The 26,817-nt window shown below is 46.0% G+C and overlaps 1 protein-coding gene across 1 annotated transcript; it reads right to left on the bottom strand.

The window, feature by feature from the left end:
• Positions 1-224: 224 nt before the first annotated feature.
• On the bottom strand, positions 225-26,817 carry hal (histidine ammonia-lyase). The gene is made up of 20 exons (XM_039017892.1): positions 26,521-26,817; positions 26,259-26,319; positions 25,927-25,954; positions 25,762-25,836; positions 25,176-25,248; positions 24,694-24,760; positions 24,565-24,602; positions 24,191-24,316; positions 19,515-19,654; positions 19,183-19,230; positions 18,671-18,818; positions 18,008-18,103; positions 17,708-17,766; positions 17,525-17,605; positions 17,344-17,409; positions 12,300-12,465; positions 5,065-5,199; positions 1,474-1,582; positions 769-838; positions 225-630 (listed from the first exon to the last, which is right to left on the bottom strand). The coding sequence occupies exons 1-20, from the start codon at positions 26,765-26,767 to the stop codon at positions 499-501; spliced, it is 1,965 nt and encodes a 654-aa protein (XP_038873820.1). The 5' UTR covers positions 26,768-26,817; the 3' UTR covers positions 225-498.

The following is a 26,817-nucleotide window of genomic DNA, read 5'->3' as shown; positions in this document are numbered from 1 at the left end:
TTGTATAAATTACATTTGTTCAGAAAAATCTTCAGGTGTTGGTAAATTCCATTAAAAACACATAAAACCACTGCCTTAGATTGACTGACTGTATTTACTGTTTAGATTATTCAGGTGGACATTGTAGTTTTAAATCACTACGTAGATAGTAATTTCTGTGTACAATAAGTTCCCCAAATTACTATTAAATAAAGTATGTATATATGAAATAACTAAGGTAATAATAAGGCATAAAATTATTGTAGTTTATTGAAAAATAAATTCACATTGCTTTTGTGAATAAAGTTTAATACATTAAATCAAGCTTTATCTAGTTTCTGTGACGAATAAGATTACAAATCTACTGTCTAGCCTCAATCAATGTTATCCGACAACTCTTTGTTCAAAACTAGCATGGAATACATGATAATTATTGAAGCCGCTGGGGTTGCGGAAGGAAGAAAACATTTGTCTGAAAAACAGGAAGACAAAAAGCATACATTTAGACAGATGATGATTTCACTCAAGTCGGATGCGTTTCCGTGGTGATGCTGGGGGATCCAATGAGAAGGCAGTAGGAGAGATGGGGCGGGACTCAGGAAGAAGCTCCATGTTATACTTCTCAATGTATGGCTGAGCCACGTTCCACACCTGAATAACCACACAAAATACACAAACTTGGACAAAAGCGTGTGCTAAATTAACAATTTCATTTATTTAAATGAATATAGGCTCAGAGTTATGACCCCACACTATTATGACCCCACACTATTATGACCCCACACTTGCCTTCTGGTCTAGAAGAAGACGATGGACCGCCTCAATGTCTGGAGACATGAACCTATCCTTGATCCAGGGCCTGAGAAGAGGGGAGGCAGAGAGGGTGAGGTGAAGAGGGGGAAGCAGAGAGGGTGAGAAGAAGAGGGGTAGGCAGAGAGGGTGAGGAGAAGAGGGGTAGGCAGAGAGGGTGAGGAGAAGAGGGGGAGGCAGAGAAGGTGAGGAGAAGAAGGGGAGGCAGAGAGGACGAGGAGAAGAGAGGTAGGCAGAGAAGGTGAGGAGAAGAGGGGGAGGCAGAGAAGGGGAGCGAATCGGTAGGAGGCAGATAGGGGGAGGAGAAGAGGGGGAGGCAGAGAGGGTGAGGAGAAGAGGGGTAGGCAGAGAGGGTGAGGAGAAGAGGGGTAGGCAGAGAGGGTGAGGAGAAGAGGGGGAGGCAGAGAAGGTGAGGAGAAGAAGGGGAGGCAGAGAGGGTGAGGAGAAGAGGGGTAGGCAGAGAGGGTGAGGAGAAGAGAGGTAGGCAGAGAAGGTGAGGAGAAGAGGGGGAGGCAGAGAAGGGAAGCGAATTGGTGGGAGGCACATAATGAGGGGAAGAGGAGGCACAGAAAGAAGAGGGACATTGGATAAATATTAACCAACTTTGTCAATCATTTCAGGGGAATGAGACATGTGTTGTGTGCGTTACATTGTGTACACACTGCCCGGATCTGTTTGACTTACTTGACTACGCTGCGTACAAGGTCATAGACCTTCTCCAGTGGTGTTGTAGTACGCAGGGGGCGGAGGAACTCAATTCCCTGGCAGGCAGCTAGCAGCTCGATTGCTAGGACTGACGAGGGGGAGAGGAAGGGACAGGTTATGGACCAATTGTGGACCCTCAGAATAACACTTTATTCACATAAATAAACACATTTTTTTGATTGGAAAAGTATCATCAACAACAGTATTATACAAGTTATTATAGAGGATAAAATCTAATACAATTTTTCTTGTATTTCTTAGTAATGTTCAATGCATAGAAATATACCAAAATAGAGACCAAAAAAGCCAAAAGTTCCTTTTTGACATAGAGGTAAAAAGTATTTTAAATGTCCAGTGCAGTCAAAAAAAAACATGATTTTCCTGTGTTGTATATATATTTCCACAGTATGAGGTTGGACTAATACTATGCAATTGTGAAAAGGATGATAATGTCCTTTTAGTGTAAGAGCTGTTTGTAAAAGATCGCCTGAAATTTCAGCCTGTTTTGGTGGGATGGAGTTTTGACCGGCCTGGTGAGATCACCAGTCGGTAAATTAGTTTATAGACCAATAATAGCTCGATTTCAGTTTTCCCCTCCCCATTCAGACCACTCCCAAATCCTAGCAACATTCTTGCTTGAGAAATATCTCTTCGCTAAGAAGCTATTTTTGTTTCTTTTTGACAATTTGAATTGAAAGCAATCACAGTACGGTACTTAATTGTTACCCAGAAATGATCTGATATTACATTATATTTTTAACACTGGTTGAGCTCTCTAAATGTGGGCTAGTTTTTAAAACGGCCACACTGGTAGAAATCCACTTTTATTTAGCTGAAAGACGATGGCCAGAGTTTACACATGATGTTGCACAATGATTTAAGTCAACGTGCATTTCATCTCTAGGACAAGACAATACGTTGAAATAGTGGAGGCAACGTCTTTTAAATATCGCTGACTTCTTGTTTTTCTGTGTTTGCTTGAACTCCACTACTGCAGTTGTCAGTATCACCGTGAAGTTACATATTACCCAGAATACCCACAGTCAGTAGAAGTAGGACATTTTCATAGTAACTGGGTAAATGTTTCCGAATTCAGATTAAGAAGAACAACCCTGATTACAACAGGTGTAGACCTTACAGTGAAATGCTTACTTACAAGGCCTTAACCAACAATGCAGTTTTAAGAAAATACCCCCCCCCCCCAAAAAAAAGTAAGAGATAAGAATAACAAATAATTATAGAGCAGCAGTAAATAACAATAGCGGGGTTATATACAGGGGGTACCGGTACAGAGTCAATGTAAATGTGCGGGGGCACCCGTGTCGAGGTAATTGAGGTAATATGTACATGTAGGTAGAGTTATTAAAGTGACTATGCATAGATAATAACAGAGAGTAGCAGCAGTGTAGAAGGGGGGGGGGGGGCGCAATGCAAATAGTCTGGGTAGCCATTTGATTAGCTGTTCAGCAGTCTTAAGGCTTGGGTGTAGAAGCTATTTAGGAGCCTCTTGGAACTAGACTTGGCGCTCCGGCACCACTTGCTGTGCGGTAGCAGAAAGAACACTCTATGACTAGGGTGGCTGGAGTCTTAAACAATTTTTAGGGCCTTCCTCTGACACTGCATGGTATAGAGGTCATGGATGGCAGGAAGCTTGGCCCCGGTGATGTACTGGGCCGTATGCACTACCCTCTGTAGTGCCTTGCGGTCGCAGGCCGAGCAGTTGCCATACCAGGCAGTGATGCAACCTGTCAGGATGCTCTCGATGGTGCATCTGTAAAACCTTTTGAGGATCTGAGGACCCATGCCAAATTTTTTCAGTCTCCTGAGGGGGAATAGGTTTTGTCGTGCCCTCTTCACAACTGTCTTGGTGTGCTAGAACGATGTTAGTTTGTTGGTGACGTGGACACCAAGGAACTTGAAGCTCTCAACCTGCTCCACTACAGCCCCGTCGATGAGAATGGGGGCGTGCTCGGTCCTCCTTTCCCTGTAGTCCACAATCATCTCCTTTGTCTTGATCACGTTGAGGGAGAGGTTGTTGTCCTTCCACCACATGATCAGTTCTCTGACCTCTTCCCTATAGGCTGCATCATCGTTGTCGGTGATCAGGTATTCCACTGTTGTGTCATCAGCAAACTTAGTGATGGTGTTGGAGTTGTACCTCATGAGTGAACAGGGAGTACAGGAGGGGGCTGAGCACGCACCCCTGAGGGGCCCCCGTGTTGAGGATTAGCGTAGCGGATGTGTTGTTACCTACCCTTACCACCTGGGGGCGGCCCATCAGGAGGTCCAGGATCCAGTTGCAGAGGGAGGTGTTTAGTCCCAGGGTCCTTAGCTTAGTGATGAGCTTTGTGGGCACTATGGTGTTGAACGCTGAGCTGTAGTCAATGAATAGCATTCTCACATAGGTGTTCCTTTTGTCCAGGTGTGAAAGGGCAGTGTGGAGTGCAATAGAGATTGCATCGTCTGTGGATCTGTTGGTGCGGTATGCAAATTTGAGTGGGTCTAGGGTTTCTGGGATAATGGTGTTGATGTGAGCCATGACCAGCCTTTCAAAGCATTTCATGGCTACAGACGTGAGTGCTACGGGTCGGTAGTCATTTAGGCAGGTTACCTTAGTGTTCTTGGGCACAGGGTGGTCTGCTTGAAACATGTTGGTATTACAGACTCAGACAGGGAGAGATTGAAAATGTCAGTGAAGACACTTGCCAGTTGGACAGCACATGCTCAGAGTACATGTCCTGGTAATCCGTCTGACACTGCGGCCTTGTGAATGTTGACCTGTTTGAAGGTCTTACTCACACCAGCTGCGGAGAGCGTGATCACACAGTCGTCCGGTACAGCTGATGCTCTCATGCATATTTCACTTTTACTTTCCTCGAAGCGAGCATAGAAGTTACTTAGCTCGTCTGATAGACTCGTGTCACTGGGCAGCTTGTGCCAAGCTTGTAGAGTCATACCCAAGAAGACTCCAGGATGTAATCGCTGCCGAAGGTGCTTCAACAAAGTTCAACAGAGGTGATATTTCAGGATTTTTTAAATTATTATTTTTTTAAACTATATTTTTGCTTTGTCATTATGGGGTATTGTGTATAGATTGATGAGGGGAAAAAACTATTTAATCAATTTTAGAATAAGGCTGTAACGTACTAAATGTGGAAAATGTCAAGGGGTCTGAATACCTTCCCGAATGCACTATACATCAGTATACATCATTTACTTCTGTTTGTTTGCTACTCTCTATTTACATTCAATGCTCAAAAGCAGATAACTTTGAGGTTTAGTGACCAATATAGTACACAGCTCGTGTCAGAAAAACTATTCACCAATGAATTGCGACCTTGCGCAGACAATTCCCACCCCAGGCTAGAACTAATTAAATGATTTTGTTGTTTTTTCCACTTTGTGTGTGAACCCAGCCCAAAAAATATTTCTGTGTGAATTTCACAGAAAGAAATCTTGACAGGTAACTAATTAATATCTAGTATCAAAATATTGCTTCTTTTCAACTGTAACAAATAATCAAGACGAATATCTACTGTATCAAATCCAAATCAATGGTTAGTTTCCCACCTTGTTCCACATGTTCCACCACCCTCAGGGCTTTCCTGGCGGCCCAGCCTCCCATGGAGACGTGGTCCTCTGTGGCTGCGCTGGTGGACAGGGAGTCCACTGAAGACGGGTGGCACAGCACCTTGTTCTCTGATACTACACAAGTGAAACAGGATATAACGATTTAAAAAAAATGAATTTAGGAGTAACGTTTCGGACACGTTTCAGCCATCAAGCCTTTGTAGACAATTTTAAAAACATTACAATACATTCACAACACACTGTGTGCCCTCAGGCCCCTACTCCACCACTACCACATATCTACAGTACAAAATCCATGTGTATGTGTGTGTATAGTGTGTATGTTATCTTGTGTGTGTGTATGCATGTGTCTGTGCCTATGTTTGTGTTGCTTCACAGTCCCCGCTGTTCCTTAAGGTGTATTTGTATCTGTTTTTTTAAATCTAATTTTACTGCTTGCGCCAGTTACTTGATGTGGAATAGAGTTCCATGTAGTCATGGCTCTATGTAGTACTGTTCGCCTCCCATAGTCTGTTCTGGACTTGGGGACTGTGAAGAGACCTCTTGTGGCATGTCTTGTAGGGTATGCATAGGTGTCCGAGCTGTGTGCCAGTAATTCAGACAGACAGCGCGGTGCATTCAACATGTCAATACCTCCTCTTAAATAAAAGTAGTGATGAAGTCAATCTCTCCTCCACTTTGAGCCAGGAGAGATTGACATAAATATTATTAATATTAGCTCTCTTTTTAGGCAGTTAAGTCACATGAATTGAGAAATTTAGTCACATGATTTCTCAATTTGCAATACGTTTGCCAATCCGGTTGTGCAGCCAGACTTATTGTCAAATGTCTAGGTGATGCAGGTAAGGCGGAGTCAGGACACAGAGATGAGTAAAAACCGTAACTTTACTCAAAAACAATATTCCACTAAGGAGACAAATAATCCAGTTCACATAAACGAGACAACTTGACATGAACAAACACGCACAAAACCAAGGGGGAAACCAGAGGGTTAAATAGGGAACAATAATTATGGAATGGAAACCAGGTGTACAATGAAGACAAAACAAATGGAAAATGAAACGTGGATCGGTGGCTACTAGAAAACCGGTGACGTCGACCGCCAAACGCCGCCGTAACAAGGAGAGGGACCAACTTCGGCGGAAGTCGTGACAGTACCCCCCCTTGATGCGCGGCTCCAGCAGCGCGCCGACACCGGCCTCAGGGATGACCCGGAGGATGAGGCGCAGGACGATCCGGGTGGAGACGGTGAAACTCCCACAGCATAGAAGGGTCCAGAATGTCCTCCACCGGCACCCAGCATCTCTCCTCCGGACCGTACCCCTCCCACTCCATGAGGTACTGAAGGCCCCTCGCCCGACGCCTTGAGTCCATGATGGCTCGAACAGCATATGCCGGGGCCCCCTCAATGTCCAGAGGGGACGGAGGAACCTCCCGCACCTCAGATTCCTGGAGTGGACCAGCCACCACCGGCCTGAGGAGAGACACATGGAACGAGGGGTTAATACGGTAATCAGGGGGGAGCTGTAATCTATAACAAACCTCGTTCAGTCTCCTCAGGACTTTAAATAGCCCCACAAACCGCGGACCCAGCTTCCGGCAGGGCAGGCGGAGTGGCAGGTTTCTAGGTGCCTTGCACTGGGCGCACACCGAGCAGGAGGAAACATAAACCCTCACGTCCTTAGACAGGGTAGACCACCAGTACTTCCCACTAAGACAACGCACTGTCCGACCGATGCCAGGATGACCAGAGGAGGGTGACGTGTGGGCCCAACAGATCAAACGGTCGCGGACAGCAGACGGAACGTACAGACGTCCAACTGGACACTGGGTGGGAGTGGGCTCTGTACGTAACGCCCGCTCAATGTCCGCGTCCACCTCCCACACCACCGGTGCCACCAGGCAAGAATCCGGAAGTATGGGAGTGGGATCCGTGGACCACTCCTCTGTGTCATACATCCGGGAAAGTGCGTCTGCCTTAGCGTTCTGGGAACCTGGTCTGTAGGATAGGGTGAAAACAAAACGGGTGAAAAACATGGCCCACCTTGCCTGGCGAGGGTTCAGTCTCCTCGCCGCCCGGATGTACTCCAGATTGCGGTGGTCAGTCCAAATTAGAAAAGGGTGTTTAGGACCTCAAGCCAATGCCTCCACGCCTTCAGAGCCTTGACGACAGCCAACAGCTCCTGGTCCCCCACATCATAGTTACGCTCCGCCGAGCTGAGCTTCTCCGAAAAGAAAGCACAGGGGCGGAGTTTTGGTGGCGTACCCGAGCGCTGAGACAGCACAGCTCCTATCCCAGCCTCGGACGCGTCCACCTCCACTATAAATGCCAAGGAAGGATCAGGATGAGCCAGCACGGGAGCCGAAGTAAACAGAGCCTTCAGGTGACCAAAAGCCCTGTCCGCCCCAGCTGACCACTGCAGTTGCACCGGTCTCCCCTTCAGCAAGGAGGTAATGGGAGCCGCTACCTGACCAAAGCCCCGGATAAACCTCCGGTAGTAGTTGGCAAACCCTAAGAACCGCTGCACCTCCTTTACCGTGGTTGGAGTCGGCCAATTACGCACGGCTGAAATGCGGTCACTTTCCATCTCCACCCCTGACGCGGAAAGGCGGTACCCTAGGAAAGAGACGGACTGTTGGAAGAACAGACAATTCTCAACCTTGACGTACAGGTCATGCTCCAGCAGTTGACCAAGCCCCCTGCGTACAAGGGACACATGCTCGGCGCGTGCAGTGGAGTATATTAGAATGTCATCTATATACACCACTACACCCTGCCCATGCAGGTCCCTGAAAATCTCGTCTACAAAGGATTGGAAGACTGATAGAGCATTCATCAACCCGTACGGCATGACGATGTACTCATAGTGCCCAGAGGTGGTACTAAATGCCGTCTTCCACTCATCCCCCTCCCGGATACGCACCAGATTGTAAGCGCTCCTGAGATCCAATTTTGTGAAGAAGCGTCCCCCCGTGCATTGACTCTATCGCACTGGCTATGAGAGGCAGCGGGTAACTGTACCTCACAGTGATCTGATTGATACCTCGATTGTCAATACACGCGCGTAAACCTCCGTCCTTCTTCTTCACAAAAAAGAAACTTGAGGAGGCAGGTGAAGTGGAAGGCCGAATGTATCCCTGCCCCATAGATTCGGAGACATATGTTTCCATAGCCGCCGTCTCCTCCTGTGACAGAGGATACACGTGACTCCTGGGAAGTGCTGCGTCTACCAGGAGATTTATCGCACAATCCCCCCGTCGATGGGGTGGTAGTTGAGTCGCCTTCTATTTACAGAAGGCGAGAGACAAATCGGCATATTCAGAGGGGATGTGCACAGTGGAGACCTGGTTTGGACTTTCCACCATAGTTGCACCTATGGAAACACCTACACACCTCCCCGAGCACTTACGTGACCATCCCTTGAGAGCCCTCTGTTGCCACGAAATAGTGGGGTCATTATAGGCCAACCAGGGTAGGCCCAGCACCACGGGAAACACAGGAGAATCAATAACGAAGAGATTAATTCTCTCCTCATGACCCTTCTGCTTTATCATGCATAGGGGAACGGTGGCCTCCCTAATCAGCCCTGACCCTAATGGTCGACTATCTAAGGCGTGCACAGGGAAGGGCATATCAACAGGAACAATAGGGATCCCTAAACTATGTGCAAATGAATGATCAATAAAGTTCCCAGCTGCGCCTGAATCTACTAGCGCCTTATGCTGGGAATGTGGGGAAAATTCAGGAAATTCTATGAACACAAACATGTGAGCAACAGGAAGCTCTGGGTGAGTCGGGTGCCTACTCGCCTGGGATCATCCAACAGTGCCCTGCCTGCTATCTCGACTCCCTGGGGAACCTCCCCAGCACTGACCAGCAGTGTGCCCTCTGCGGCCACAGGTGGTGCAGGGAATGGCCCCCCCTCCGGTCCCCCTCAGAGCAGCACCTCCTAGCTTCATAGGTGTTGGATCGGAGGTGCTGGCAGATGGAACGGACGGACCCCGATCCGGACGTCCGCGGGAGGCCAACAGGTTATCCAGCCGGATGGATAGGTCCACCAGCTGGTCAAATGTAAGGGTGGTGTCTTTGCAGGCTAGCTCCTGACGAACGTCCTCGCGTAGACTACACCTGTAGTGGTCGATCAGGGCCCGCTCATTCCTTCCCGCACCGGCGGCCAGAGTTCGGAAGTCCAGTGCAAAGTCTTGTGCGCTCCCCATCCCCTGTCTAAGATGAAACAAGCGTTTCCCCGCCGCTCTCCCTTCAGGTGGATGATCGAAAACCGCCCGGAAGCTCATAGTTGTCCAACGCCGCTCCTTCCCTTCCCCAGACGGCGTTGGCCCATTCAAGTGCTTTCCCAGATAGACAGGAGATGAGGGCGTTCACACTCTCGCGTCCCGAAGGAGCTGGGTGGACGGTCGCCAGGTAGAACTCCAGCTGGAGTAGGAACCCCTGGCACCTGGCAGCCGTCCCATCATATTCCCTCGGGAGCGAGAGTCGAATCCCACTGTGTCCAGGTGAAGGAGGGGTGGACAGCGGTGTGGGTTGTTGTGGGAGCTGGGGTGATGATGATGGGGTTGCTGGAAAATCCCCCCCTCTCCCATCGCTCCATGGTTTGCAGCACGCGATCCATGGCTGTGCCGAGACTTTGCAACATAGTGCTGCTGGACGCGCTCCTCCACAGGTAGAGGAGGGCTGTGTGCACCTGCTGACTCCATTGGTTTTGGTGCGGGTTTCTGTCAAATGTCTAGGTGATGCAGGTAAGGCGGAGTCAGGACACAGAGATGAGTAATAACCGTAACTTTACTCAAAAACAATATTCCACTAAGGAGACAAATAATCCAGTTCACATAAACGAGACAACTTGACATGAACAAACACGCACAAAACCAAGGGGGAAACCAGAGGGTTAAATAGGGAACAATAATTATGGAATGGAAACCAGGTTTGTACAATGAAGACAAAACAAATGGAAAATGAAACGTGGATCGGTGGCGACTAGAAAACCTGTGACGTCGACCGCCAAACGCCGCCCGAACAAGGAGAAGAACCAACTTCGGCGGAAGTCGTGACACTTATTTACCATTCCTTTTGCCTCATCCCTCTCAACCATACCATTTTTCAATTCCTCATCAATTCACATGGATTTAACAGTTTTTACAGTCCTTTTCTTAATGGGTGCATGCTTAACACCATAGTACCCCTCAAAACTCGTCATTAAGCTCGACACCCTGGGTCTCGACCCCGCCCTGTGCAACTGGGTCCTGGACTTTCTGACTGGCTGTTCCCAGGTGGTGAGGGTAGGAAACATCTCCACCCCGCTGATCCTCAACACTGGGGACCCACAAGGGTGTGTTCTCAGCCCTCTTCTGTCCTCCCTGTTCAACCATGACTGCGTGGCCATGCACGCCTCCAACTCAATCATCAAGTTTGCAGACGACACTACAGTGGTAGGCTTGATTACCAACAACGACGAAACGGCCTACAGGGAGGAGGTGATGGCCCTCAGAGTGTGGTGTCAGGAAAATAACCTCACACTCAATGTCAACAAAACAAAGGAGATGATTGTGGACTTCAGGAAACAGCAGAGGGAGCACCCACCTATCCACATCGACAGGACAGTAGCGGAGAAGATGGAAAGTTTTAAGTTCCTCGGCGTACCCATCACGGACAAGCTGAAATGGTCCCACCCACACAGACAGTGTGGTGAAGAAGGCACAACTTCAAACTCAGGAGGCTGAAGAAATTTGGCTTGTCAACTAAAACACTCACAAACTTTTACAGATGCACAATCGAGAGCATCCTGTCTCCAGAGGGTAGTGAGGTCTGCACAACGCATCACTGGGGTCAAACTACCTGCCCTCCAGGACACCTACAGCACCCGAAGTCACAGGAAGGCCAAATAGATAATCAAGGACAACAACCACCTGAGCCACGGCCTGTTCACCCCGTTACCATCCAGAAGGCGAGGTCAGTACAGGTGCATCAAAGCTGGGACCAAGAGACTGAAAAACAGCTTCTATCTCAAGGCCATCAGACTGTTAAACAGCCATCACAAACATTGAGTGGCTGCTGCCAACATACTGACTCAATCTCTAGTCACTTTAATAATAAAAAATTGGATGTAATAAATGTATCACTAGTCACTTTAAACAATGCCACTTTATGTAATGTTTATATACCCTACATTACTCATCTCATATGTATATACTGTACTCTATACCATCTACTGCATCTCGCCTACGGCCATCACTCATCCATATATTTATATGTACATATTCTTATTCATTCATCACTACTCTGGACGGTTCTAACTTAGAATATGTGGACAACTACAAATACCTAGGTGTCTGGTTAGACTGTAAACTCTCCTTCCAGACTTACATTAAGCATCTCCAATCCAAAATTAAATCTAGAATCAGCTTCCTATTTTGCAACAAAGCATCCTTCACTCATGCTGCCAAACATACCCTCGTAAAACTGACTATCCTACCGATCCTTGACTTCGGCGATGTCATTCACAAAATAGCCTCCAACACTCTACTCAGCAAATTGATGCAGTCTATCACAGTGCCATCCGTCCCTCGCTTCATATTCGTCGCCAAACCCACTGGCTCCAGGTCATCTATAAGTCGTTGCTAGGTAAAGCCCCACCTTATCTCAGCTCACTGGTCACCATAGCAGCACCCACCCGTAGCACGCGCTCCAGCAGGTATATTTCACTGGTCACCCCCAAAGCCAATTCCTCCTTCGGCCGCGTTTCCTTCCAGTTCTCTGCTGCCAATGACTGGAACGAACTGCAAAAATCACTGAAGCTGGAGACTCATATCTCCCTCACTAGCTTTAAGCACCAGTCAGAGCAGCTCATAGATCACTGTACCTGTACATAGCCCATCTGTAATTAGCCTATCCAACTACCTTATCCCCATACAAAACCTATTGTATGACCTCTTATACACTATATTAGACCCAGCCTTTGGAACTTTGGCTTAGATATGGCTACTATGATCACTACATCCGACGGATCTGGATACTGCTTTCAAGCTAACTTCTGCAGCATTAGTAAAGATGTGATCAATACATGTTGATGGATGTGTTTAAATCTAAGTAATACTTTATTTCTCAGTGATAGCCTTCTTTATCACACAATGGGGTTTACTACTGGGCACCCAAAGATGTAATTACATACGTTAGTAAGAGCTGATCCTTTACTAACCCAGGGAGGCAGCTGTACAGTGTGCGATCATGAATCCAGAGTTGAGCCCTCCCTCGTTGACTAGGAAGGCTGGCAGCTCACTGAGAGACGGGTTACACAGACGCTCAATCCTCCTCTCACTGATGGCTGCCAGCTCATGGACACCTATAGCCAAAAAGTCCAGGGCCTAGAGACAGAAAGAGAGAGAGAACAATAGAGGTATAGGACTCATATTAAATCAAAGTTTATTGGCCGCGTACACAGATTTATACATATATATATATATACACAGTTGAAGTCGAAAGTTTACATACACCTTAGCCAAATACATTTAAACTCAGTTTTTCACAATTCCTGACATTTAATCCTAGTAAAAATTCCCTGTCTTAGGTCAGTTAGTATCACCAGTTTCTTTTAAGAATGTGAAATGTCAGAATAATAGTAGAGAGAATAATTTACTTCAGCTTTTATTTCTTTCATCACATTCCCAGTGGGTCAGAAGTTTACATACACTCAATTAGCATTTGGTATATATTTGGAAATATATTTTCCATAACCCCAAATATTGTATTTTCATCTGTTTGAAGCTGGTGTACAAAACCGGAAAAAAAATATGCAAAAAAACTAAATTTAAGAACAGGAAGCATAGAATTAGTGCCACATAAAACAGATCTACCTCTTCTTAGACTTGCTTTCAATGATAATTAAATGTCTATACATTTCTCTGTGAATTTGGTCGAGTCACCAAAAAGTTACATATTGCATCTTTAACTTTGACAGCTGTGTGGTTAAAAAGAAAGGCTTATACCAGGGTTACCCAACTGGCTGCGAATTTGTGCACCATGTCTCCTAAAGGCCTGAACCAAGAGTTTGATATCAGACCATTTCTTACATGAATACGTCACTTTGAATTTGGCCCGCGGGTGGTTTTATTTGCCCCCCACCCCCCAACACTTTTTTGGGGTGGAATTTTCATTGTTGGACATAAAAGACTGTAAAAATAACAGGAAATCAACTCCAAGTGATTTTATGCAAAAATATAAATGCAACCAGTAAAGTGTTTGTTTCATGAGCTGAAATAAAAGATCCCAAAAACGTTCCATATTGTCACGCCCTGACCTTAGAGATCCTTTTTATTCTCTATTTGGTTAGGTCAGGGTGTGACTAGGGTGGGCAATCTATGTGTTCTATTTCTTTGTTGGCCGGGTATGGTTCCCAATCAGAGGCAGCTGTCTATCGTTGTCTCTGATTGGGGATCATACTTAGGCAGCCTGTTTTCCACCTGAGTTTGTGGGATCTTGTTTTTGCATAGTTGCTGTCTAGCCCTGCAGAACGTTATGTTCGGTTTTGTATTTTGTTGTTTTGTCGGAGTTCAGTATTAAAAATCATGAACACTTTCCACGCTGCACTTTGGTCTCATTCATCTAAAGACGGACGTAACAGAAGATCCCACCACCAAAAGACCAAGCAACGTGGCCAGGAGGAGCAGGGATCCTGGGGGCGGGAGAAAAGTGAGTGGAGGACATCATGGACATGGGAGGAGGTTATGGCAGGGGACAAGACCCTGCCATGGAAGCAGGCGGAGGCAGCGAGAGAGGAACGGCGATGAAACCAGGAATCAAGGAAACGATGGAAGCCCGAGAGGCAGCCTCAAACATTTTTTGGGGCGGGCACACAGGGTGGCGAGCGGAGCAAAGGTGGGAACAAGAACCAACTCCCTGTAATTACGATGAGGAGTTGGTCACGGTTCAGATACCATGTTTTCCGGTTCTGCGCACCGTGCCTCCAGTGCGCACCCTTAGGCCGGTGCGTTCTGTGCCTGCTTTCCGTACTTGCCGTGCTTAGGTGAGCATCTGTCCAGGACGGATTGTGCCGGCTCAGCGGTCCTGGTCTCCAGTGCGTCTCCTCGGCACAGGATATCCTGCAACAGCTCTACGCACGGTCTCCCCAGTTCGCCAGCACAACCCAGTGCGGCCTGTGCCAGCTCCCCGCACTTGCCGTGCTACAGGGGGTATTCAGCCAGGACGCGTTGTGCCAGCTCTACGCTCCAGACCTACAGTACGCCTCCACGGCCCAGTATATCCTGCGTTGGCTCTACGCACTATGCCTCCAGTGCGCCTTCACAGCCCAGTGCGTCCTGTGCCAGCGCCCCGCACTTGCCGGGCTATAGTGAGCATCCAGCCAGGACGGGTTGTGCCAGCTCTATGCTTCAGACCTCCAGTGCGCCTCCACAGCCCAGTATATCCTGTGCCAGCTCCACGCACCCAGCCTCCAGTGATGATCCATGGCCCGAAGCCTCCAGTGATGATCCATGGCATGAAGCCTCCAGTGATGATCCATGGCCCCGAAGCCTCCAGTGGTGATCCATGGCCCGAATCCTCCAGTGATGATCCATGGCCCGAAGCCTCCAGTGATGATCCATGGCACGAAGCCTCCAGTGATGATCCATGGCACGAAGCCTCCAGTGATGATCCATGGCCCGAAGCCTCCAGTGATGATCCAGGGTCCGAAGCCTCCAGTGATGATCCATGGCCCGAAGCCTCCAGTGATGATCCATGGTTCGAAGCCTCCAGTGATGATCCATGGTTCGAAGTCTCCAGCGAAGATTCATGGCCCGAAGTCTCCAGCGACTATCCAAGGTCCGGATTCTCCAGCGATGGTCCGCGGTCCTGAGCCTCCAGCGACGGTCCCCGGTCCGGAACCCCCAGCGACGGGTCCGGTCCAGAGCTTCTAGAGACGGTTCCCGGTCCGGAGTCCGCGACGACGATCTACGATCCCCGGTCCGATTCCTCCGGCGACGATCCCCGGTCCGATTCCCCCGGCGACGATCCACGGTCCGGATCTTCCGGCGACGAATCCACGGTCCGGAGCCTCCGGCGACGATCCCCGCACCAGAGTCGCCACTGAAGATGGCGGATCCGCGAGCGGAACGGGGTCTACGTCCAGCACCGAAGCCGCCACCGAGGCTAGATGCCCACCCGGACCCTCCCCTATAGAGTCAGGTTTTGCGGCCGGAGTCCGCACCTTTGGGGGGGGGTACTGTCACGCCCTGACCTTAGAGATCCTTTTTATTCTCTATTTTGGTTAGGTCAGGGTGTGACTAGGGTGGGCAATCTATGTGTTCTAATTCTTTGTTGGCCGGGTGTCTATCGTTGGCCCTGATTGGGGATAATATTTAGGCAGCCTGTTTTCCACCTGAGTTTGTGGGATCTTGTTTTTGCATAGTTGCTGTCTAGCCCTGCAGAACGTTATGTTCGGTTTTGTACTTTGTTGTTTTGTCGGAGTTCAGTATTAAAAAGCATGAACACTTTCCACGCTGCGCTTTGGTCTCATTCATCTAACGACGGACGTAACACATTTTCACAAAAATATTATTTCTCTCCAATTTTGTGCACAAATTTGTTTACATCCATGTAATTGAGCATTCCTCTTTGACAAGATAATCCATACACCTGACAGGTTTGGCATATCAAGAAGCTGATTAAACAGCATGATCATTACAGAGATGCACCTTGTGCTGGGGACTATAAAAGGCCACTGTAAAATGTGCAGTTTTTTCACACAACACAATGCCACAGATTTGTCAAATTTTGAGGGAGCGTGCAATTGGCATGCTGACTGCAGGAATGTCCATCAGAGCGGTTTCCAGAGCATTGAATGTTCATTTCTCTACCATAAGCCACCTCAAATGTCATTTTTGAAAATTTGACAGTACATCCAACCAGCAGACTACAGACTACGCCAGCCCAGGACCTCCACATTCAGCTTCTTCACCTGCAGGATCGTCTGAGACCAGCCACCCGGACAGCTGATGAAGCTGAGGAGTATTTGTGTCTCTAATAAAGCCCTTTTGTAGGGAAAAACAAATTCTGATTGACTGGGCCTGACTCCTGTGGGTGGGCCTATGCTCTACCAGGCACCCCTGCCCAGTCATGTGAAATCCATAGATTAGGGTCTAATTTATTTCAATTGACTAATTTCCATATGTGAACTGTAACTCAGTAAAAAAAAAAAAATTGTTGCATATTGCATTTATATTTGTGTTCAGCTTAACTTTAGAAATCTGTTCCCAAGTGGAGGCTCGTCACAACATCAGCTCTCTGAAATACATTGGTATCGAGCATGTTAAGACTCCTAGGAGTGAGGAGATACTGACCATCTATTATTGAGAAGAGAATTGTATTGGATTCACCGTTTGTGCCCCATGTCTCCTAAAGTTCTGAACCAAGAGTTTGATGCCATTTCTAATATTAATATGTCACGCTGACTTGTCCTGCCATCCAGGTCTCAACTTGGTCATTTTGTACATGTATATTAGATTCTGTAACTACTACATGTGCCCATGTCATTGATAGAGATACACAAATAGTTTTTGGGGTCACTGGAATTATGTTTACGTTCACCGTGCCTCCTGGGCGTAATGGTCATATGGCCGGGTATTCCAACAGTTTCCAACATAATCTTTTTTACTGTTGCCTAGGTTTTAACTTGGCCCCATTTGTATGCATATAATCCTTAAAGACCATATGTACCTCTGTGATTAATTCTGATTGATTGTGCATAAAAGTGAATTGTTTCCACACCCACCGTGCTTCACGTGCGTAACGGTCATGTGAGGTGAAATGTGTGTATTTTGAGATGTGAGCACTCAGTTTGTTTGTTTGACCTGTCAATAAATCGGTGAATTGGGAGCTTTAACAGTGTCTCCTTGTTCTTTATTAATATTCTTTATTAGCCCAGCATCTACTGTATGTTTTTAAGGATGTGCGTATGACCACAAACTTTCCCAAGTATTCCCACCCATAATAGAGAGATACGTGATCGTATACAAATGTAAGCAAGGTTTGAAATGATTATGTTTTAGTCAAACATTATATAAATTTGCAGTGTATAAACATTATATCAATATGCAGTCTATAAATGATTTGTAATTATGTTCCGGCCCCCCAAACATCTGCTCCAGAAAACAATCATCCCTCGGCTGAATCTAGTTATACTATGTATTTTATCGTCTCACATAGTTCTAAAACTCAGGAATACTCAGTTCACCAGAAGCTTTTGATACCTTTGCTGGGTATTCTCCATGGAAGTTTCCTCCTGAGATGGTCTCTCCTCTCTCTGCAAACACCATCTGTTTCAGACATTTAAGGATTAAACTGGCACAGAAGGTAGAAATTGTCAAATTTGGTCAGGGGGTATAGTTGGTGAATAGTTTGGTCACACACACCACACACAGTGAAAGATACAGGGTTGTCAGTGGCGCTGTTGATCTCGGTGTTGATGATTTTCTGGGTAAAATCTATTGTGTCGTTCACAATACCGTGGACCTGTGGATGAAAAGACCAGGCTGAGTTGAGTCCTGACCCGGAGAGGAAACTCTGTGAACTAAATATGAAACTCTGTGACCTCTGACCCCTGTGTTAAGTCACCTGAGGACAGCAACGCATGGTGTAGGCATCCTGGACTCTGTCACAGAACCGATGGCTCTCTGTAGAGGAACAAGACTTTTATTGTCCAATTTATACTTTATCCCAACTCCTCCAAAAGACAGGCACACACACATATGGACGCACGCACGCACGCTTACACACACACACACACACACACACACACACACACACACACACACACACACACACACACACACACACACACACACACACACACACACACACACAGGTTGGGGCAGAGGGTCAGCCATAGTACAGCACCCTGATCCATTCACTCACCTGCGATCTCTGAGGGGTGGTGGTCTGAGTCCAGTAAGGCGCGGAACCTCATGGCCACTTCTATCTGTCCTGGATGGGGCCGCAGAGCGTGGATATCTAAAATGATGGAGGACTGAGTTAGCATAGCGTAGCTAAATCAGTCTCAATCATGATGTTTTAGATCGGTCGTTGTTGTCGGCAGTTGGCAAAAGTGCTAGAAAATGCCAAAGGTGTGGTTGTATGCCCCTCAGTGATCACCTACACACACTAAAAGTATATCACTTTTTTATTTAACCTTTATTTAACTAGGCAAGTCAGTTAAGAACAAATTCTTAGTTACAATGACGGCCTACGCCAGCCAAGCCCAGATGACGCTGGGTCAATTGTGCGCTGCCCTATAGGACTCCCAATCACGGCCGGTTGCGATACAGCCTGGATTCGAACCAGGGTGTCTGTAGTGACGCCTCAAGCACTGAGATGCAGTGCCTTAGACCGCTGCGCCACTCGGGAGTCCTTATATGCACTTACTGATCCCCTTGAGCGCCTCAGCAGGGTTAACTAACGCTAACTTTAGAGTGAACACTAACCCTCCATGCTCAAAGGCTTGGAAAGCCCCCTTGAAAACCTCCAGGGTGATTGGGTGAAAGCACACACATACACACGCATCCCTCCGTCTCGTCTCACCACTGTCGAAGGCCTTGGAGGTCCCCTTAAGCACCTCCAGGGTGATAGCAGCGATGATGTCCGCCTGCCTGGCGATGGCCTGGGCTCTCTCCACCGCCTCTGCCCCCAGAGACGTGATCATCTGGGTACCATTAATTAACGCCAGGCCCTATGGGCAGGGGAGAGAGATGGCTTTTAACCCAATCCCCACACAGACATCCCCTTGGAAACCAGGGTTAGCCCGAACAACTGTGGTCCAGAGAGCTGAACTGAAGAAGAGTTGATCCAACACGAGCCCAGTGACATGCCAAATATAGGAGTCTCATCTCATCAAAACACCTATCTCAAGGACTGGAGTTAAACACCTTTGTTGTGGAAAATCAGAGAACATTCTGTTTTATCAGCAGCCATTTGCAAACTGATTGAAGTTGGTTTGTTGTAAATGGTACACAAATACACAGTGTGAACTCAAATCAACCGCTCCATAGAGTAACAAAGAACAACAAAAGAATAGATGAGTGTGTTCGCTTTACCTCCTTGGGCTTCAGTGATATTGGCTTGAGTCCATGAGCCTCTAGTACCTGGGCAGAGGGATGAAAGGGGAAAAGAGGGGGAAAGCAAATGTAAAAGGTCATGGGTTGTAGAAAAACAAACATGTTTTCTCATCTGACCTCTCAGTAGTCAGTCTACCACTGTGTTGATCCCAATGTCAACATTTTCACTGGGGATATGTCCCAATCATCCAGGCTCATTGAGAAGTTCCAGTGACATCGGTTTGTTAGTTTTACAGTTACACGATGTCGTTATAAATAAGAATTTGTCCTGGTAAAATAGAACATTAAATAAATGCAGTGACATGGCTTACGTATTTGGCATCGGCCCATCCACTCTTGGGCGACCACATCTTGCCTTCTCCCATCAGCCCCAGAGCCAGGTGGGAGAGAGGGGCCAGGTCTCCGCTAGCACCTACTGTCCCCTTCTCAGGGACGAAGGACAGGCAGGACGCTATGAGGAGAAGACAATCAGAGATGTGAGAGATAGACCCGAGTCAACGTTTCCCTGTTTCTGTTTGTTTAACGTTGTTGTTGTTGTTTTTTCAATGAAAGACTCTCTGAAGTGGCCCCTTTAATGGAAGTAATGGAAGCAAAATAAGTACTGGAACCAAAAGAACCAATGGAAGCAATGGAAGAAAATAACTTACGGAACCAACGGAACCAAAATAACATATGGAACCAATAGTTACTCCTAGGAGTAACATTGGATGGTCAGTTATCATGGTCAAGTCATATTGACAAAGTTGCTGTGAAGATGGGGAGAAGTACACTATATATACAAAAGTATGTGGACAACCCTTCAAATGAGTGGATTCGGCTATTTCAGCCACACTTGTTGCTGACAGGTATATAAAATCGAACACATAGCCATGCAATCTCCATAGACAAACATTGGCAGTAGATTGGCCTTACTGAAGAGCTCAGTTAATTTCAACGTGGCACTGAAGTCAGTTCGTCAAATTTCTGCCCTGCTAGAGCTGCCCCGGTCAACTTTAAGTGCTGTTATTGTGACGTGGAAACGTCTAGGAGCAACAACAGCTCAGCCACGAAGTGGTATGCCACACAAGCTCACAGAACGAGACCGCCAAGTGTTGTAGTGCGTTAAAATCGCCTGTCCTTGGTTGCAACAATCACTACCGAGTTCCAAATTGCCTCTGGAAGCAAAGTCAGCACAACTGTTCGTCGGGAGCTTCATGAAATGTGTTTCCATGGCCGAGCAGCCGCACACAAGCCTAAGATCACCATGCGCAATGCCAAGCATCGGTTGGAGTGGTGTAAAGCTCGTCACCATTGGACTCTGGAGCAGTGGAAACGCGTTCTCTGGAGTGATGAATTCACGCTTCACCATCTGGCAGTCCGAACGGATGAATCTGGGTTTGGCGGATGCCAGGAGAACGCTACCTGCCCCAATCTCCTTCTCTTCATTCAAAGACTCAATCATGGACACTCTTACTGACAGTTGTGGCTGCTTCGCGTGATGTATTGTTGTCTCTACCTTCTTGCCCTTTGTGCTGTTGTCTGTGCCCAACAATATTTGGACCATGTTTTGTGCTGCTACCATGTTGTGCTGCTGCCATGTTGTTGTCATGTTGTGTTACTACCATGTTGTGTTGTCATGTGTTGCTGCCTTGCTATGTTGTTGTCTTAGGTCTCTCTTTATGCAGTGTTGTGGTGTCTCTCTTGTCGTGATGTATGTTTTGTCCTATATTTTTATATTTTTAATTCCCCGTCCCAGCAGGAGGCCTTTTGGTAGGCCATCATATTTAAAAAAAGAAAAAATGTTTAATTACCTTTATTTAACTAGGCAAGTCAGTTAAGAACAAATTCTTATTTAGAATGACGACCTACCCCGGCCAATCCCGGACGATGCTGGGACAATTGTGCGTCGCCCTATGGGACTCCCAATCACGGCCAGATGTGATTCAGCCTGGATTTGAACAAGTGACACCTCTTGCACTGAGATGCAGTGCCTTAGACCACTGCCCCACTCTGGATCTTAAATGACTTGCCTAGTTAAATAAAGGTTAAATGAAAAATAAAATAAAGAAAGAAAATGCATAGTGTCAACTGTAAAGTTTGGTGGAGGAGGAATAATGGTCTAGAGCTGTTTTCATGGTACGGGCTAGGTTCTTTAGTTCTAGTGAAGGGAAATATTAATCGATGTCGATGAGAATGGGGGCGTGCTCGGTCCTCCTTTTCCTGTAGTCCACAATCATCTCCTTAGTCTTGGTTACGTTGAGGGATAGGTTGTTATTCTGGCACCACCCGGCCAGGTCTCTGACTTCCTCCCTTTAGGCTGTCTCGTCATTGTTGGTGATCAGGCCCGAAGCCATTCCTGCGTTGTCTTGGCTGTGTGCTTCGGGTCGTTGTCCTGTTGGAACGTGAACCTTCACCCCAGCCTGAGGTCCTGAGCGCTCTGGAGCAGATTTTCATCAAGGATCTCTCTATACTTTGCGCCGTTCATCTTTCCCTCGATCCTGACTAGTCTCCCAGTCCTTGCCACTGAAGAACATCCCCACAGCATGATGCTGCCACCACCATGCTTCACCTTAGGGATGGTGCCAGGTTTCCTCCAGACGTGACGCTTGGCATTCAAGTACAATCTTGGTTTCATCAGACCAGAGAATCTTGTTTCTCGTTGTCTGAGAGTCCTTTAGGTGCGTTTTGGCAAACTCCAAGCGGGCTGTTATATGCCTTTTACTGAGGGTTGGTTACGTCTGGCCACTACCATAAAAGCCTGATTGGTGGAGTGCTACAGAGATGGTTGTCCTTCTGAAAGGATCTCCCATCTCCACAAAGGAACTCTGGAACTCTGTCAGTGACCATCGGGTTCTTGGTCACCTTCCTGTCCAAGGCCCTTCTCCCCCCATTGCTCAGTTTGGCCGGGCGGCCAGCTATAGGAAGAGTCTTGGTGGTTCCAAACTTCTTCCATTTAAGAATGATGGAGGCCACTGTGTTCTTGAGGAACTTCAATGCTGCAGACATTTTTTGGTACCTCGACACAATCCTGTCTCGGAGCTCTACGGACAATTCCTTCGACCTCATGGCTTGGTTTTTGCTCTGACATGCACTGTCAACTGTGGGACCTTATATAGACAGCTGTGTGCCTTTCCAAATCATGTCCAATCAATTGAAATTACTACAGTTGGACTCCAATCAAGTTATAGAAACATATCAAGGATGATCAATGGAAACATGATGCACCTGAGCTCAATTTCGAGTCTCATAGGAAAAGGTCTGAATACTTATGTAAATGTGATATTTCTGTTGTTGTTTTTTAAAATACATTTGTAAACATTTCTAAAAACCTGTTTGAGCTTTGTCATTATGGGGTATTGTGATGTCATTATGGGGTATTGTGATGTCATTATGGGGTATTGTTTGAGGATTGATGAGAAGAAAAAAAATATTCATCCATTTTAGAATAAGACTGTAATGTAACAAAACGTGGAAAAAGTCAAGGGGTCTGAATACTTTCCCGAATGCACTGTATGTCTGTTACAAAAATATGTTCAGCCATTTTTGACACAAATATCTTCTGGTACTACTTGTTCAGGCTTTGATCTTGTCCCATCTTGATTACTGTCCGGTAACATGGTCAGTTGCAGCCAACAAAGACCTAGCAAAGCTGCAGCTGGTCCCAAACAAAGCAGCACACCTGGTCCTGAACTGCACACACACCACTAACATCAACAATATGCATGATAGTCTTCCATGGTTGAGGGATGACGAGAAATTGACTACTTCTCTTCTAGTCTTTTGAAGAAACATTTATGTGCTGAAAATGCCGAACCACTTGTATAATCTATTTGCATTAACTTACGACAAACATACATACCCCATCAGACCAGTGGAGGCTGCTGATGGGAGAGGACGGCTCATAATAATGGATGGAACGGGACGAATGGAATGGCATCAAATACCTAGAAACCATGTATTTGATGTATTTCATACCATTCCACTAATTCCACTCCAGGTATTACCATGAGCCCGTCTTCACAAATTAAGGAGCCACCAACCTCCTGTGTACCAGACACGCCACTATGGGTTTCTTCACGGTACCCAATCCAAAAACAGATTTAATGCTTCGCTCAGTTATCTAGTCTCACGTATACTCCCTCTCCGGCCTCTAGGTCATCAGGCTGCTGATTATCCCGCACACCTGTCACCATCGTCACGCACACCAGCGCCTCATGACACTCACCTGGACTCCATCACCTCCTTGATTATCTTCCCTATATCTGTCACTCCCCTTGGTTCTTTCCTCAGGTGTTATTGACTCTGTTTTCATGTCGATGTGTTGTTTGTATTTCGTTTATTTATTAAAACACTCCCTCCCGGGACTTGCTCTCAGCTCTCAGTGCACTCACATCTATAGAGAATGGAACGTATCGTGGAATGCTCTGCCACTAGAGGTTACAAAGGCAAAAAGCAAGCTTAGCTTTAAAAACAGATAAATGTTTAAAAAAACTAATTGTATCACAGCGTCTCTCCTTTTTCTAAAGATCTAATTTAACTGTACTGTACATAAGAATATGAATTGTGTGTAAATAGTATTTTTGTTGTTTCTTGGTTTCTTTCCTATATACAGTTTAACATTTTATTTTAAATGTAATGTTATCTTATGTTGTTCTTGTCTATTACTGTTCTGTACTTTATGTATTTACACGTTTTAAGTGGACCCCAGGAAGCGTAGCTGCTGCATGTGTAGTAGCTAATGGGGATCCTAATAAACTAAACGGAACCAAAATAACTAATGGAATCAACGGAACCAATGGAACCAAAATAACTAATGGAACCAGCTGTACCAATGGAACCAAAATAACTAATGGAATCAACGGAACCAAAATAACTAATGGAACCAGTTGTACCAATGGAACCAAAATAACTAATGGAACCAACAGAACCAATAGCACCAATGGAATCAATGGAATGTAGGCTATCCCTGAGGTGAAGCTGAGGTGAAAGTCAGGGTTAAAGAGTTTACCGTTGAAGGCCTGGATCATTCTGTGCAGGGTTTCCAGGGAGATTCCACTGTATCCTTTAGCCAGGACATTGATCCTCAGAGCCAACAACATCCTGGTCCTTTCTGGGCTCAGTGGGTTGCCCACACCTAGACACCAGAGTGGAATGGGAAAGTTTCAAATGAATGAGGTCCTATCTATGGTATAATATGAGCCCCAAAACAAGACCAGTGAATATAAAAGAATGGATATATTCATAGCGAATATACAAGTATGACAAAAAGACAGACTTGCATGAATTAAAATCTGTTTTTTTAGGTATATGCTTTAGGTAGTGGAACACATGGGCCAGTTAGATATTAGTACCTGTAGCTCGGTTATACATTAGGTCACTAACCTGCAGAGTGTGATCGCACCAGATTTTCCTGTAGCTCCCTAAGGGAATACAACACATGGACACATTGTAAGCAAACAATGCATCAATCTTATCAGACAATATTCAGAGAAAAAAGAGAAAGTACTGTACTTGAGCTTGTGGACAGGAATGACAGTCCGGGCAAATTTACCAAACCCTGTAGTGATTCCATAGACAACTAGAGAGACGAAAGACGGTTGCATGTAAGTCAATTCTCTGATGACAGTGAACAATTTGTTGCACTCTCGCACCCAGGATAACTTTAATCAGGTGTTACCATCACAGTCTATTGCATATTATGTTAAAATTAGTGCAAATTTCATTATAATGGGGTGGATTGTCAACAGTATGGTTTCCAGATAATATATGCTATTCTGTAACCAATTTGACATATGTGTGTTATACTGTTATTCAGTGTTATATGTTTCTTTTTCAATTGACCTTCTTCTGTTATGGGTACATGAATAGTTCCATAATCATCATGACAGGATTCTAACTTGGATTCTAAGGATTCTAAATTGGATTCTAACTCGGATTCTAGGGATTCTAACTTGGATTCTAACTCGGATTCTAAGGATTCTAACTTCTCTCACCTTTGTTCTCCTTGACGATGGTGTCCAGAAGCTCTCTGGATTTCACAACTCCGTTCTCTGCCTCTGAGGTCAGCTGAAAGGTTAGGTACAGGAGGAAAGGAGAGGACAGGAAGAGAAAGATTGGGTAATGTGTAACAGTATAACTTTACGGCGTCCCCTCGCCCCGACCCGGGCGCGAACCAGGGACCCTCTGCACACATCAACAACGGTCGCCCACGAAGCATCGTTACCCATCGCTCCACAAAGGCCGCGGCCCTTGCAGAGCAAGGGGCAACACTACTTCTAGGTTTCAGAGCAAGTGATGTAACTGATTGAAACGCTAGTAGCGCGTACCCGCTAACTAGCTAGCCATTTCACATCCGTTACAATAGGATCAGTACATCATGGACATGATAGCACAACTAGACTACAAGCTTGTTGATCATTACCTTAAATCTGTTTTTGGTGATCAACTGTTTATACATTTTTTTTTTTTGAAACAGTTACAAAAAGGGCAAATACAGACAACTTACTTTTTCCAAGAAATGCCTCAAAATGAATATATATATATCTAATAACCAGGGAAAAATCTGAAATAAATAATTACCTTAATCTTGTACAGACCCCGTCCTAAATTCACCAGGTCTGTCGAAGTCAGGCTGTTGCCATCTAGGAAAAGGTTCTGAAGAGAAGAAAGCACGTGTTGCTTATGAACTGATTAGATATGAATAAAATAGCATGTGAGGCAGTGTTTTATGTCAGTAATACTCACATCGTCGGATTCTCTGTATGCAGCTGTCCTGTTTGATAATGGTTAGGGATATGGACCAGAAATTACGCTATATTAACCCTCAAATGACTACAGCATAATGTCTCAATCAATAACTTAAGTACTCACCTGGCATAAGCAGGCTACTAGGACATATTCTGACATGGGTATAATGACTACCTATCTTCCATTTATGACTAGCTAATATGAGATTTATAAAAAAATTATGACACACATTTGCAGTCAAATTATACTCATAATCCAAATGCGTATCTGGTAAATACATTCCATTCCAACATTGACATGAGCAGTTCAATGTGACACAAGAAGGATACAGGTGTGAAACTCCAGGCTGGTATGGAATGAAGTCTGGAGACATGGTATCCCCTTCGATGGCTACAAAACGATTATATAAATCAATATATTAATATTAATAGACATTCTACCAAAAAAACACATAGACTTTCTATTGTATTGCGCACTCAAATCCTATTCTATTGTAGACAATTACATGTTTCCTGAAGTTTTCCAAGGAAGAAAATAAGTTATTATGTCTAGTGGTACCAAATTAAAATAAATTGAATGTAGACTAATTACCAATTTCGACGAAGTCATTGTCCTCGAGGACATCCTCTATGGTGTCATCGCCGTCCAACAGCCCCTGTCCCTGGCACCTCCTCGCGACAAACCGAATGTCTTTCACCGCGTTGATGCCTCCGTTGTCGGGCTTGTTCTTGGTGTAGCGTTTGAGCGCCTCGTAGCCCAGCCACTGGATGGTGTAGGTCGGGTCGCGGCAGGGAACAGCCAGCCACTCGTCCCGAATGTGAACCGTATAGCGAGGCATGGCGCGTCAGTTAGGATTAGGTTAGTGTAGTGTACTAAAATGACTCTCGG

Source organism: Salvelinus namaycush, chromosome 21 (assembly GCF_016432855.1).
Source record: "Salvelinus namaycush isolate Seneca chromosome 21, SaNama_1.0, whole genome shotgun sequence".
In the NCBI taxonomy this organism is placed as follows: domain Eukaryota; kingdom Metazoa; phylum Chordata; class Actinopteri; order Salmoniformes; family Salmonidae; genus Salvelinus; species Salvelinus namaycush.
The sequence above is the reverse complement of the archived record's forward strand: the minus strand, read 5'-3'. Positions and strand labels throughout refer to the sequence as shown.